At 42.4% G+C, this 15,310-nt stretch overlaps 1 protein-coding gene across 1 annotated transcript in view; it reads left to right on the top strand.

Moving 5' to 3' along the window:
* Positions 1 to 1,235: 1,235 nt before the first annotated feature.
* The window catches only part of Prelid2 (PRELI domain containing 2), a 108,640-nt gene continuing 94,565 nt past the window's right edge, over positions 1,236 to 15,310 (top strand). The window contains exon 1 of the mRNA XM_004631232.2: positions 1,236 to 1,382. Coding sequence (XP_004631289.1) covers positions 1,308 to 1,382 — 75 coding nt within the window. The 5' untranslated portion in view covers positions 1,236 to 1,307. The remainder of the gene's footprint in view (positions 1,383 to 15,310) is intronic.

The raw sequence follows: 15,310 nt of genomic DNA, 5'->3' as shown, positions 1-15,310 counted from the left end.
GACTTACCCAAGGTGGGGATTTTGTCAGATTCTCTGACTTGGCTTCCTAGCAAGGGGAATGTATAGGGTAGTACCTGGAGAACGTCTGTGTTCAGGCTAGCTAAAACCACGGCCCTTGTCCTGTGAGTCACCCCATCCTCTTTACTTCCCTGCCTCATACACTGGTGATAAGCCGCCTGGTGTATTCCTTCTAGGGGGTGGCAGGGATCGAGTTTAAGTCACTGCTGAAACCACAGTGCCTACCAAGGTGCTTGAGAAACACGCTGGGTAACTCCCTGAAAGAATGGATCAACTTGCTCCTGTGGTAATATCTTCAGTGATAGTTGATAGGTTCTGGCCTGAGTATAGGCTGCTAGGTTATCATAGCCCTGATTCACAAGGCTGAAATCCCCCAAACAACAGTCATCTTCCCAGTGACGACTTCCTCCTTCCCCACTCCAGCCCTGGATACAACTTCCTTTTACCTTTCCTGTGCACAGGAGGGAGACTCCGATCAGCTCCTTGTGTGTCACTGAGCCTGCCTCTCAAACTCTGCCCTTAGCAAAAGTCTCAGGCTCCTGGTCTCAAGTCCGAGGTTTCCTCATCTACCTGCCTGTAGTTTTCCGTCTTCAGAGTGAATAAGACCCCCCCCCCCCATTTCTGTTTCTCTGCGGCACCGGCCGCAGCTGAAAAAAAAAATTAAAATTTGGAATATGCAAAATTCTTTCTGTATCCTTTTGCTCTTTAGCCTCTGTTTAATCTCCAGTGAGGAAAGAAAACTTTCCTGCAGAGTTGGAAAGCCAGGTTCTCTAATTCTTAGACACTCCTGGGAGTGAGCGATTTTCATTGCACCAAAAGCCTAAGCCCCAATCCCCACGCAGCTGTTCTGGTTCTGTGAGCAATGACTTGCTGGCTTCTGTTACACCAGGCTAAGCAACACTGAGGAGGGTCATGTTACCCCCTAAAGTTTAAGGGCCGTAGTTAACACATTTTTAAATCGAGTGCTGTCAGCACCAGCGCACGATTACTTTACGATTGGGGCAGTGCTGATGGAAAGGCTGACGCGAGGTCCCAAGGCCGCAGGGTGTGGCGACTACGGGCTCGGGGCGTGGCCTGGCGGGATGGGACCCAGACCGCGACCGCTGCGGGGCGGAGCTCTGGGGCTTCGGCGGGCGCCACCGCCTGTCTGTCTTTCCTCGTGGACAATAAAGTTTGCAAAGTTTGAAAAAGGAGCGGAAAAGCCCCCGCCCCCTAGGCGGCCGGGCTGAGGACGCCCGCTTTTCAGCGGATCGGATCCCGGAGCTCGAGCAGGCGCGGCGGGCGCGGGGATGGGCGTCTCGGTGGACTTGCACCAGGTGTACAAGTACCCCTTCGAGCAGGTGGTCGCCAGCTTCCTCCGGAAGGTACCCCCGACTCTGCCCGCGCTTAGAGGCGGGCTTCCTGGAAGGAGCCTGCCCTGAAGGAAGGGGCAGCGCGGTCCCCGGGCTTCACCCGCGGAGGGAGGGTCCCCTCGGGCTAGCAGCAGCTCCCCGCGACCCCCTGCAAGCCGGCGGCTGTGGATGGGTTCTCACGGCTTGCTCTTCTCCCGCTGATTCTGATTTTACTGTTACTGGACAACTGGGGGACCTGGGGCGGGCGCCATCAGGTTGTAATCCGTAAAATGGGGCTGTAATGACAATGAATCCAACAAAGGGCTGTAAGGATCCAAAAGAGATGCTGAATGTAAAGCGCTGACCCCAGTGACCGATGGAATGTTATTGTTTGTACTATTGAGATTGAGAACCCCATCCATAATATCAGCGGCCCTCTTTCAGCCCAAGGTTTGCTCCTTAGGGGTGTCTGGTGCGCACAGGAACAAGGAGTATGTTTTTTTATTTTTATTTTTAAATGTATTTAGTACAGGGTCTACAGGGTCTCACAACACAGATCGGACTCATAGTGATCCTTCTGTTTTCAGCCTCCCAAGCGCTGGGATTACAGGCGCGCGCCACCACGCCCAGTCTTAATCGCTGTCTCAGCACGCCACGGGGGTGGGGCAGGCACACTGGGGATTGCTGGTCCCTGCATTTGCTTAAGCAGGCGCATTAATCTGCTGAGCTATCTGCCTGACCCTATTTTTATCTTAATTTGGAGTCAGGATCTTGGTAAATTACCGTGTTGGAACTTTTTTCCTTCTAGCTTCAACCTTGAAAAGTACTGGGATTACAGGTATGGGGCAGATTTTATATTCTTGAGCAAGATCTGAAAAAGCTGTAATATGTAGGGGCCAGCCACTACTGGGCAGTAAGATACAAGCAACCCAGAAGTAAATGAAGAGAGGGTTTGGGAGAATGAAATTTCTTCTCTTTCTTTCTCTCTCTCCCTCTCCTTCTCTCCCTCCCCCCTTCTTCATAAATCTTGGCCTCTATTATAGGTGGTGACACAGATGGAGACCCAGGTCATAGAGCAGTGGGTAGGATGCTGTTAACATGCTGTTTCTGTGGCCGTCTTTTCTTTCTTTCTTTCTTTCTTTCTTTCTTTCTTTCTTTCTTTTTTTTTTTTTTGGGAATATACTATGGAAAGAATAAGTTAGGAATTATAAAAAGAATAGCCAGTGCCCACTGCTTGTTTGCACACTGCAGTTTGGACTGTAGTAGATTCTCCAAGGCCACTTGTCTTACCTTTGCATTGTGAAAATGAAATACTATTGCTTTAGTTACTTCCTTTGCTGCTGGCTCAAAATACCCAACATCCAAAACTTAATGAAGGAGAGGTATTTAGTTCATGCCTCTGTCTGTAGTTAGCTGGCTGCAAGCAGAGCAGCATGGCAGAGAGGATGGTGGAGGACAGCTGCTGCCCTCATGGTGGTGGGCAAGCAGGGGCCCGAGAGCAGCCGGGGAGGGAGGTAATCTGGTGTGACGGGCCCCACTTCCTAGCAGCAAGTTAGCTCTACTGCCCCAATAACTAAGTTACGTTGCAAAGGCCCTGCCTATGATCCCATGATACTTTAGGGGGACACCTGGATGTGAACTACAACAGTCTCCTTTTCATCTTGCAAAGAGAGTTTGTTTTGGCTCATAGCTTTGGATCCATGGTAAACTGGCCTTGTTGCTTTGGGCCTGTGGTAAGGAAGCACAGAATGGTGAGAACACATAGTGGAGCCAGAACACCTTACATTGGACCTGGGAGAAAAGAAGAGTGAGAAGAGGATGAGTATCAAGCAGTCCCCTTCCAGATCACACCCCCCGTGACCTGTGGACCTCCTACAAGGTGCTACCTCCCAAAGGCTCCAGTAATGCTACCCTGGGACTTGGCTTTGACTTATGAGCCTTTAGAGGCATTTAGCATTTGTACTATGGCAGCATCGCTCTTCTGGAAAGCTTTTCTGGATTGTTGTCAGGGAGAGGCAATCTCTGCTTTCTCAGAATCCAAGGCCCACTGTGTCTCGGCCTCCATGACCATCTGCCAGGGCTAGGCAGTCAATTTTATACACATTTCATTCCCTCCTTACACTAAGCTCTGCTGCTTTGTGCATCATATGTGCTCAGATGATAATTGAGGGGGTAAAATCTTTCAGAGTCAACTCTGCCGTGTTCTTTGTCCAGTCTCACTCTCTTTTGTGTGATGTCTTGAAGTCTTCTCATTGAGTGGATCCACTGTGTCGAATACAGAGGAACAGCTTTGATGTGTGTTAGGGTGAGAACACAGAATGTTTCAGTTATCCATTGGCATGTAGCAGATTGCTCCAAAAGTAAGTGACTTAAATCATGATAGGCTTTGTGTGTGTGTGTGTGTGTGTGTGTGTGTGTGTGTGTGTGTGTGTGTTACCGGGGATTGAACTCAGAACTCTGTGCTGGCCAGGCAAGCATTTATTCTACTGAGCTATCTCCCCAGTCCATGACAGGCTTTTGGTTCACACAATTCTATGGGTTGACTGAGCTCGTGTGATTGAATTATTATTTTTGTATTTACTGGGTCTACAGGGTCTCACTACATAGATCAGACTTATAGTGATCCTCTTGTTTTTCAGCCTCCCAAGCACTGGGATTACAGGAGCCCGCCACCTCGCCCAGTCTCAGTCACCATCTCTTTGTGTCCCGGGGGCGGGACCGGCATGCCAGGGATTGAATCCCAGTCCCTGCCTCTCCCTAAGCAGGCACTTTAATCTGCTGAGCTATCTGGGTGGCCCTGAGTTATTTATTTATTCATTGGTGCTGCATGGGATAGTTCCGGGAATTTAGGTTTTGCTTTCAATTAGGACCTGGTATCATACCCTCACCTTTCACCCTTCCTTTTCTCCTTTAATCCCTTTCATCCTTCCCTTCCATCCCTCTTTCTTCCTGTCTGTCTTCTCCCCTCCCCCGCCCGAGCTTCCTCGCCTCGTGTAGGCTGACCACACACTCGCGATTGTCCTGCCTTACTGTGAGTGCCCGAGATGGCAGATGTGTGGGGTCTTGTGTCATTTTTATCAGGTCCTTAGCCAAAGGCTGGGGTCATAGTGAGTGAGAACTGAGGGCATTTTAGGAGGGAGGGCTGAAGAAATAGGGGATACACTTTTGTCTAAATATCTTAACAATGGGACAGTGTTGACAACATGGAAGACACTATGCTTCCATCCTCTGTATTCGTTGCTAATGCAGTCCTTCCCAAAGAGACTGCCTGGGAGGAACTCCGTGGCTACACATTATCAGTCCATCTGTTTGCTGTGAGTTTTCACTCTGTTACTTGAAGCCAAGAACCAAGAATCAGTAGTTTTGTATTTCAGTCACTGTGTGCTTACTGGTCGGTTGGGTGACTGAGAAGTGCTTTTCACCTGCCTGTGCTGTGTCCTTGGCAAAAGTGAAAAGTCACTTAGGGGCTCTGCCCCGCGAGCTTACAGTGCATGGTGCTTGCAGGAAGTAAATGGAACTATTGATGCAAGACAGAAAAGGATGATCCTTTTCCTGGGTGGCCCGGTGCCCACTGGCTTGCATGCCTGGGAGCCCTTGTGTAGTGAGCTACACGCACGTCTCGATAGCACAGCCCCGTGTTCTCATCTGTGGAATGGTTATGCCATTCAGCCCATCTCTGCCACTTAAAGTTGCTGTAAGGATCAGAAATATAATGGTTGATGATAGAATTATAAAGTGTTGCAGACACTTTATAAGACTAAGGTAGTAAGATTTATCTTTTTGACAAAATATGCTTTTATTTTTCTTTTCATCTTCGTATTCTTCCCCCACCCCCCAAAGAAAAGCATTTGGCAGAAGGGACAATCACTTGGGTACTTCTGGGAAGCATTTGATCTGATTTTGCTCAGTGGTATGCTTGAAGCCGCTTTGGAGCTGAGGAAGCTCTATTTTAAATAGAATCTACTGATCTCTTTCTTTTGGTATGTTAGGAGTTGCTTTTCAAGTTACAGTATGCTGTTATTTTTAGACCTGGAAGAATGTTTGCTCTTCTTACACCTGCCTTTTGGGTACCGCAGGCAAAATATTAGCTGTATGCTCTCAAAAGATAAGTGGCACCTTGAAAACAAACAATACAGTACTCTTTGTTCATGGAATGTAGTGTTTCTCAATGAACTCTTCATGGAAGAATGCTATGAAACCCAAAATGGTTTATTCATCAGATGCTAAACTGTACTTTCTGGGAACTGTTAATGCCACTACACTTGACAGTGTGATATGGTTTCTTTCTTTGTATGCCCCTTGAATTGCTAGCCCTCATCACTTGTAGCTGTTTCCTTCCTTTTACTTAAGATCATCTACTAAGGGAACATGAATTTGTGTAGATAAAGGTAGCAGCAGGGGACACTGACTTTTCTAGGGGCTTACATAGGTCTTTCAGTGGGCTTGTCTTTCATGTGCTGGATGCAAAGAGAACTTACATTTCACCCAAATGGATTTTTTTTTTTTTTAAGTTTTTTAGATAGGGTCTTGCTGTGCAGCTCAGGCTGGCTTTGAGCTCACTTTGTAGTTCACGTTGGTCTTGAACTCCCAATGATCTTCTTGCCTCCACCTCTCAAGTGCTGGGATTACAGACGTAAGCCACCATACTCAGCTCCACCTGGAATTTGAAGCCCATGTATTGACTGGGTCTTTTCCTTTGTATCTGTGAGGCCAGGGACAAGTTAATCCTTTTCTTACCACAGTGTTCTCCAGGTTGGCTCTCATATGCTATAGGGAAAAGAGTCATTTGAATAGAGCGGGTGGGGATTTTCCTTGTTTTAAGTGTATTCTGGGTACCCAGAGAGATCTTGGAATGTCATAAGTACTCAGCGCTCCTTTGTTCAGTGAATGAATGAAGCTCACCCTTTTGGCATTAGTCTTGTATAATTCAGATGGAAGCCAGTGTATAATTCACAAACATGCCCATACTTTGAATGCTGTAATAAAATAGACAGATTAAAATAATTTCTTTGCTTCAATGCATGACCTCAGATGTTATTTATTCTAGTTGGGAGCCTAATGTGCTGACTAAAATGGCTTGAGTGTTTACCCTTAAGCTCATAAAGGGGATTTATGAATGGCTATTTCCATTTAGAGTAGAAAGTTGATTGGGTAATTAATAATGTTTCCATTTCTGATCCTATCTATTCTCCCTTGCAAATCTGACACTTACATGTGTGCAACATTTCTCCCAGCAGAGTTCCAGGAATATTTAGAGTGAACCTGCCTTTCCAAAATAAATGATTTGATAAAGCAGAGGCCTAGTGTAACATAATATTGATTTATCTTTTTGATGTGCTGTACTGGTGTTTGCTTTTATTTACCGAACCTTCGTTTTAGGAGCTGAGGCATGTGAGGAAGGACAATGGCACAGAAGTGAGTGGCATAGCTTGGACACCAGGTGGAGCTGCTACCGGCCCCATGAGCATGAAGGCCCGTTCACTGTGCTGTGCCTCAGTTTCCTCATCTGTAAAATAAGAGTCATAGTAACTATTTTGCAGAGTTGTTGAAGTCATTCAATTAGGTAATGCATACTTACATGTGATATAGTTTGCTCCATGTTGGCACACAGTAGGTCCTTTAAAAGTGTTTGTTGAATGAAGATAATTATTCTATGTTTATTCCATGCACCTGAAAATAAAAAGGAGAGAGAAGTAGCCTCCCAAAATCTCTACTAATTTAGAGTAATGAAGGGAAGAGTAAGGTTGAATAAAAGTACATATTTGAATGACAAATTATGTTTTTCAATGTCATTTAAATAATTTTAAAGTGTACTTAATAACTGATGTAGTCCAGATTATGATTTAGCTTGTGAAAGATACCTAAGCTATCAGAGTACTAATCTGATATTCAGGACCAGAGATGTAGCTCCACAGCATGGTGCCTGCCTGGCAGGCTCAAGGTCCTGAGTTTGATTCCCAGTACCAAAAAGAAGAAAAAGTTACTCATTCATTATATATCCATATTTGGGGTTCATCGTAAGTCTGTGCATTATTTTGTCACTGAAAATGTTAAAATAAATGAACATAGGCTCATGTTTGCTGCCAAGGGGAACAGCTGTAACTTTTGTGACAAAGGCTTTTTCAGGGCTACCTGGCAGACCTACAGTGTGGGGCAGGGTTCGTATTTTAATTGTAAACCTGTGAAAGCTTTTAGAGTACTTAGGACCAGTCTGTCCCCTTTTGAAAGAAGTAAATATTTACTCTGGTACTTTTCTTTTATGATACAGTGTCACAAGAAAGTGTCAGGGAGCCCATTTCTGAACTGGTAAAGCATGAGCTTCTGGGGTTTTGCTCATGTAGGAAAACCAGAAGTATTAGGTTGTAATAATTTTTAATCATTTAGATATTTTTGGGTGACAGGTACCTGTTAAGCAACATATCCAATGCCATGCTGCAGTAGCTTAAAAATCTTTATTTAAATGTAATGTGTTCATGATTTCTTTTTTTTTTTTTTTTTAATTTTTTTTCAGGGGAAGATCAGACCTAGTACCTCACCTGTGTTAGGTGAGCTCTACCACTGAGCTTCACCCCCAGCCTTGCTTCATTCCTAATTTTTGTTTTTATTTTAATTTTTTTAGACAGGGTAGTGAAGGCTGGCCTTGAACTCAGTTACATATTCTAGACTGGCCTTTAACTCACTGTAATGCTCTTGTCTCAGCCTTCCCAGTGATGGCTTTACAAGTGTGCACTATCATGCCTGGAGTTTCTTTCTTTAGTATCACAACCAGCTACTTAAGATTATTTCCTTTACTTTCTATTATAATTCTTTGAGGTTAGTGTTTTCATTTTACAGATGAAGAAACTGTTAGATCAAAGTAATTTGTGCAAGGATCTCACAGATGGAGTTCAAAGTCAAGTTTCTTAGACTCTAAAGCTCATTCTGTTTTTCAACATTCTACATGTATTTTTAAATTTTGGTTTACTTGAAAAGCTTTACATGTAGAAATATTTTGACTTACAAAAAATTGTAAAAGTGAAGAATTCCCTTTGCACCTTCCCCAAACCCCAGTACGATTTTTACTATTTATTTGGCCCTAGGGATTAAACCCAGGACCTTGTCCTAATATCCTTTATCCAATCTAGGATTCAACAGAGAATCCCATGTTGCGTTAAATTGTCATGTCCAGATCTCGTCCAGGTTAGTACCACTCCCTAGTTTTTCTGTTTGTCTGTGCCATGATGGTTTTAAAGAGTGCTACTCAGTTATCTTGTAGACTTGAATTGTATCTTTAGGAACATCAGGTGTGTAGCTGAATGTTTTAGCCCACACCTATAAGGTCCTCCACCCAGGAGGCTAAATATTCAAGGCCAGCCTGGAAACTTTCTGAGACAGTGTTGCAGAATAAAATTAGAAAAGGAGATGTAGCTTAGGGGTGGAGCGCTTGCCTGGTATGCACAAAGGTTTAGGTTTAATCCTTAGTATTGATATGAGTTGAGATAAATGGAGAGTTGAGATAAAAGGATTTTTTTTTTTCCTTTTGTGATCATTTACTATCCTTACAAAGAAGTTCACTGTGTTTCTATTTTATCCTTTTTTCCCTTATCCCCCACCTTTCTACAGTTCTCATATAAAATGGAAACAAAGCTTTGTAAATAAGGAGAGGAAGAAGGATTGAAAAGAGAAGAGGGGAATGGGAAAAAAAGAGGACCTATGATATGTCATGTACAAGCACAGTTTCCTTATGATATGATCAGCATGCATATATAAATTGCACCAATAAATTAAAAAAAAAAAACAACCAAAAACCTAGGCAAAGGCTCCAGTGTATCATACGGGCCCACTTATATGAAATATTCAGAAAAGAAAAATCTGTAAAGATGGGAGACAGTGGCTTCTTGTGGAGGAGCATGACTAGGGTTGCTAACAGGTGTGGGGGTTCTCCTGAGAATCATAAAAATTGGATTATAGTGATGGTTGCAGTGCTCTGTGAATATACTAGGAATCAACAAATTGTACAATTTAAATAGGCACACCTTTAAGTTACATTCAGTAAAATTTCCTTTAAAAACCCAAACAAACAAGAACAACAAAATATCTCCCAAGCCTCACTGTGGCATTACTAATTGTTTTTTTTTTTTTGGCAGCCTGAGGATACATTGAGGGCATTTCTGGTTTCCCATGAGAAACTGGGTTCAAACCAGAGCATCTTGAGCCTGACTGTTTTGTTTAAGCAAGTACTTAAACAACTGAGCTAATGGGCAGGCCCCCATTACTAATTATTGAGACTTTTTTTTTTTTTCTTTTTGTTTTTTGCTGGGGATTGAACCTGAAGCCTTGTGCATACTAGCTAGGCAAGGGCTCTGACACTAAGTTATACCTTATGGGTATATACTGGGTTATTTTTGAAAGAGGGGGAGCCTGGTGGGCTTTGGCTGGCACTGTTTAGAATCATTTTGCCTCAAGCAGAAGGATCTTTTGTGTATGCATCTTGGGTCTACGCCCTGGTCTCACAAAAGGTGGTGTTTGGGCCTGCATGGCTCCACTCCTTGAGCTTTGCCCCTTGTGCTTCATCACTGTGTTGGCAAGAAGTTTCAAGGAAGAGCCATTTGAAGTATCTGTTGACTCACTAATGTTCGATCTTTGATCATTGAAGTTCTGATTAATCAATGACTCATTTGCTCTTGGTATAAATTAACTTTGCCTTTTGTGTGAGAAGTCTAATTTGATGAAGCTCATAAAAGGCATTTACCACAGACTGTGGTGTGTGTGTGTGTGTGTGTGTGTGTGCTTGCGCACGCCTGTGTACATGGGCACAACTAAACACCAGCTGTTCTCAGCAGACCCATCCCCTTGCAGGTCTGTGCTCAGAAGCGGTCTGGGTAGCAGATTCTTTCAAAGCTTATGAAGCAAATGTGTATGTGTTACTATGACAGACCTATTTTAGTCTTCACAGCTTCCTCTGCAGGATAATCAGAGAGATCTGTCAGCTCACCTGCTTCCTGGTACTCTCTTGGGTAAACCCTCTTGAAAGTTGGTGTATAACAACTCCTTCATGGCCGCTGACCCTTCTGAGGGTGTGTTATAAAAGGCAGGCATAGACTTCTGAGATTTTACAAAATTGATATTTTAACAACTCCTTACTCTTAGCAGTAGGTTTTCTGAATTATGATTTTGTCCTGCAGTAAGTAAGAAAAGTAAATACCAAATCTTCAGCGAGCTCTACTTATAAACATATTTACCATTATTCTTGTATTAGATGGGCTTAATTTCATGGCCTCTCGCTTTTCATAATTATGTGTTTAATCTACATTTCTTCCTCAGCACCATGCAGTTTTTTTTTTTTTTGCAATTTACCTTTTACTGTGTGAAAAATGAATGAAAGTAGTGGTATGTGGCCACTTGAGGAGAGTTTACATTTCACCTTTGTTAGACTGTTACATACAACATGTGTGGTGATTTTTGTAATGATTTATATTTTGGGAGAAAGGAAGGAGTTAGCTTATTCATTCTGTGAAGAAGGTAAAATTTACAGCTCAGATCAAGATGAAGCCAAATGTACCTTGAAAAAAAAAATAAACTCCTTAAATCACCCATCAAGTGTAGCATCCACAGTATATGGGCATAGAATTGTAGGGCAAATTCTTATTTGCAGTACTGGGGAATGAACCCAGAAGGCACACTCAGTTACTTTTCCAGCCCTATTTTTAAAATTTTATGTATGTATGTATTTATTTATTTATTTTATTTTACTTTTTTAGTACAGGGTCTACAAGGCCTTATTACACAGATTGGACTCCTAGTGATCCTTCCTGTTTTTCAGCCTCCTAAGCACTGGGATTACAGGTGTGTGCCACCATGCTCAGTGTCAATTCCTGGCTCAGTGAGTCTCAGGGGCCAGGCCGGCACTGCAGGCTAGGGATTGATTGGCGGGCTCCTGCATCTGCCTAAGCAGGTGCTTTAATCTGCTGAGCTATCTGGCCAGCCCCTTAAATTTTATTTTTAGATAGGTTTCACTCAGTTACCCAGGTTGGCCACAAACTTTCCTTCTGTTATTAGAGGTATGTACCAACACCCCCAGCTCCTGAGATAATTTTTTTTTATGTTGAACAAATAATGGTTTTAAAACTTTTTTTAGAGGATACAAAATAGTGTTAGAAAAAAGCAGCATTTGGAAATGATACAAAATTTTGCCAAACAAAGTAATAGGAATTCAACAATGTTTGTTATGTTGCATGGTGTTATCGTCAAATTAGTTGTTCAGGTTACCAGTGCAAGATTGGTTTAAAGAAAAAACAACACAAAATAATCACAAGGAAGTTGTAAGAAATTTTTAAAAAAGAAGAATAAAAAAAAAATAAGCATTAACTGCTTTGTGAGGTAATTCTTATGCACAATGAAGTTTGTGTTCTGCTGGGCTAGGTTCAAGGAAGATGAGGGCTTTTAGCAGAAATGTAGGTCATCAGACCATTTTGCTTCTAGGTGAGTCTAGAGTACAGGGGGGACTGGAGGCTCCCAGTGTGACACTGATTATATGCAGGTACCACACTGTCAGGTTTTGGGCACAAAGACTCCAGGTCTTTTTGGTTAATAGGTTTTACTGTTTTGAGGGAGGATTAAATGACTTCATGTTCGCAGCGGCTTCTATCTAATACAACATCCTGTGTGGAAGCCAAAGATGCTCAATAGGTCTTCTGGGAGTTTGGTCCTGATGGAGCACTGTCAATTTCACAGTTATACAGTATTTGAAAAGCTGTCCAGGAATTCATCCACCTGCTTTTTGTCTTCCTAGGTTGGGGTTCTTGTGGTCTTTTCACAGCAGCCCTGCCTCTTTCCAACCCCTTTTAAAAATCTGACTTCAGATAAATTTTCATGACTTTCTGGGTAATTCTGTAATTTCTGTAATTCTGAATAATTCTGGTACTAGGGAGCCTGAGGCAGGAGGATTGTGAGTTCAGTGTCAGCCTGGAAAACGTTTAGAGACCTTCTCTCAAAAAAAAAAAAAAAAAAAAAAAAAAAAAAAAAAAAAACATGTAGAGTAAAACATGAATATTCGAATATTCAAGTTGCCACAAGATGGCATCAGATCATTTCCAGTTATGCCAGGTAGGGAAATCCTGAGTTCAGTGTATCTTTGGAAGAAAAAGTCAAAATGAGTGCCACTCATCTCATGGTGCTTAGTTATTGCATAAAGATCTCTAATTTCTCCTACTATTCATGTATGTAAACTTGAGGCTCATAGTTATTAAACCCTAACAGTAGTTGTGTAGGGAAATGACTTGAATCTTGTAAATCATTATTTACTAGAATGAACAGTTCATTGTCTCTTGTATTTAACTAATATAATTTCCATTTTACTTTTTTTATTTGGAAGCATTTTCTAATGGGTGACCTTCAGGTATTTTCCAATGCCTCCCTCCCTGATTTTCCATCCATCTATTGTTTCTTAGTCTGACTTACGTTGTCTTGAGCACATCTGACATATTTATTATTTGTTTCTTTCTCCAACTAATGTGTAAAACCTATGAGACTCTCCAATTGTGTCTCATGCTTTCAGGGCCCGGAACAGTATGTGCTGCTGTATGTTCTCAAGACCTTAAGTGAACAATAACTAGAAATTTTCTACCATTATTCAAATACTCTGCCTTAATAAGCATGTATTAAAATTATATATATTATGTATAATCTTTAAGAATTTCACTGACAACTAAGTGAAGTAATCAGAACTTGAAGAATTTTGTCACTATATTTCTCTGGTGATTACATTTCCAACCTCTTTTACAGTTTAGTAATCTTCCTGCAGCCTAGAATATATCTGTAATACTCAATCAGGATGCATTTATGCATCCATAGTGAAAAGAATGGAATGCAGTAACGGGAACCATCTCACTTAGTGTATGCGTTATAATTTACATGTTTGCACATAGGATTCAGCGGCAGGTGTGAGTGTCAGATGTCTCTGTTGTTTCCCAGGCCTAGGGTAGTCTGCAGTCTTCTCTGCTGGGGAACAGGCTATCTAAATTAGATGCTATGTGGCAGTAATTCATCTTCAAAGGGCTGAACTTCAAGAAACCATTCATTACAATTTTGAACACTTCTTCCTAGACCTGAAGTGAATGAATAAATATTTTGAAAGCATTTTTAGAAACTACAGTTCTTAAAAAAAAAAAAAAAAGAAGAAAGAATGAAACTACAGTTCTCATTAGTTACCAGGATTGCAGTTCCCAGGATAGAGGTGTGAGTGACTTTTGCCTGCGTGGAATGGGATGAGGTGTTGAGACAGCTGAAGACTGAGCCTCTACCATCCAAAGCAATTCCCAAGCCATCGAAATCTATTTTTAAAATCATCCACTGATTCAGCAGTTATTGAGTGCTTACCACATGCCAGACTATGGCTGGTTGGTGGACTCCTGGAAATAGATAATATCCCCCCCTCATACAGCAGAAGTTGTTTTTGTTTGTTTTTTTTTTTTTTGGTGGAACCTGGGATTGAATTTAGGCCCTTGCACTTGCCAGGCATGCACTCATTCTGCTGAGCCATCTCCCTGGCCCCATAGAGGAGAAGTTTTAATCTAGTGTCTTTTGGGGCCACAGATATCTTTAAGAATGTGTGAAAGTAGCCAGGAGTGGAGATATGCACCGGTAGCTCCAATTACTTTAGAGGCTGAGGCAAGAGGATTCAAGTTCAAGGCCAATCTGGGCAATTTAATGAGACTGTGTCTCAAAATAAAAAGTAAAAAAAGAGTTGGAGGTGTAGCTCAGTGGTAGAGTGGTTATGTAGCACATGTGCCTTGGGTTCAATCATTACTAGTGCAAACACTAGCACACAACCTCTTCTCCCCACAAAAACCCCAAACTAGGACATGTGGCAGTGCTAGTGATTAGTGCTGGACTCTTTTCCCTGAAAGTCAGTCAGTCAGTCAGTCAGTCAGTCAGTCAGTCAGTCAGTCAGTCAGTCAGTCTCTTAAACACACACTCAGATATAGTCACAAGGGTGCATATGAAATGGTTGCTATAGGGTGGAGGAGTCTCATACCAGAGTTTTGAATCCTATTTCCCAGGATTCAGGCGACATGGAGCTTAAGTTCTAGAGGTTCCTCAAGGGTGCTCTAAGGGCCATTTCTCCCGTCCTTTAGCTTGTCTGGCTCTAATCTCTTCTTAGTACCTTGTGATATCCTGGGTGAGACCTCTTACTCATTTCCTTTGCAAATTTGACCACAGGATGAGACAGGAAACTTTGGGGTGAGAGTCCAAAGGAGCTTGTCAGGCCTGAGACTGCAGCCTCCATATTCAATGGCTCTGGGAGGTCATTTTGCCCCATTATTTGCTTCTGAGTACTAGGAAGGGCTGGGTTTGAGAAACTCTGAAATCATTTCATGATGGGTCAGAAGGGCAGGCTTAGTTTTATTTTATTTTTTATTCATTTTTTTAAATGTATTTAGTACAGTGTCTACAGGGTCTTACTACGTAGATTGGACTCCTAGTGATCTTCCTGTTTTCAGCCTCCTAAGAGCTGGGATTATAGGCATGTACCGCCATGCTCAGCAAGCCCTGGGAGCAGGGCCAGCATGGCTTGTGCTGGGGATTGAACCCTGGCCTTGCGCTCTGCCTCATCAGGCACTTTAGTCCACTGAGCTGTCTGGCTGGCCCTAGAAGGGCAGGCTTTGGAGACAAAGTGTTGGGCGATAAAATACATTACCCCAGATATATTACTTGTTAACTATTTTGAACAAATTATTTATCAAAACCTTATTTCCCATACATGAAATGAAAAAAAAAAATAGCACATAGTTCATAGGATATTTTTGAGACTCAATTGAGACAATATGTGTAACTTGCTTAGGACAAAATGGCACCTATTGTCACTCTTGTCCCATCCAAACTCTTTTAAGAGAATTTAATCAACAAATTAAATATTTGTTGAACATCTGCTATTTCACTAGTATGGTTTAAGTCTGTGATTATTCTCCTGTGGTGCTAAC

This window comes from Octodon degus, unplaced genomic scaffold (assembly GCF_000260255.1).
Source record: "Octodon degus isolate 3935 unplaced genomic scaffold, OctDeg1.0 scaffold00040, whole genome shotgun sequence".
NCBI lineage: Eukaryota > Metazoa > Chordata > Mammalia > Rodentia > Octodontidae > Octodon > Octodon degus.
This window is presented reverse-complemented; position numbering and strand designations above follow the sequence as displayed.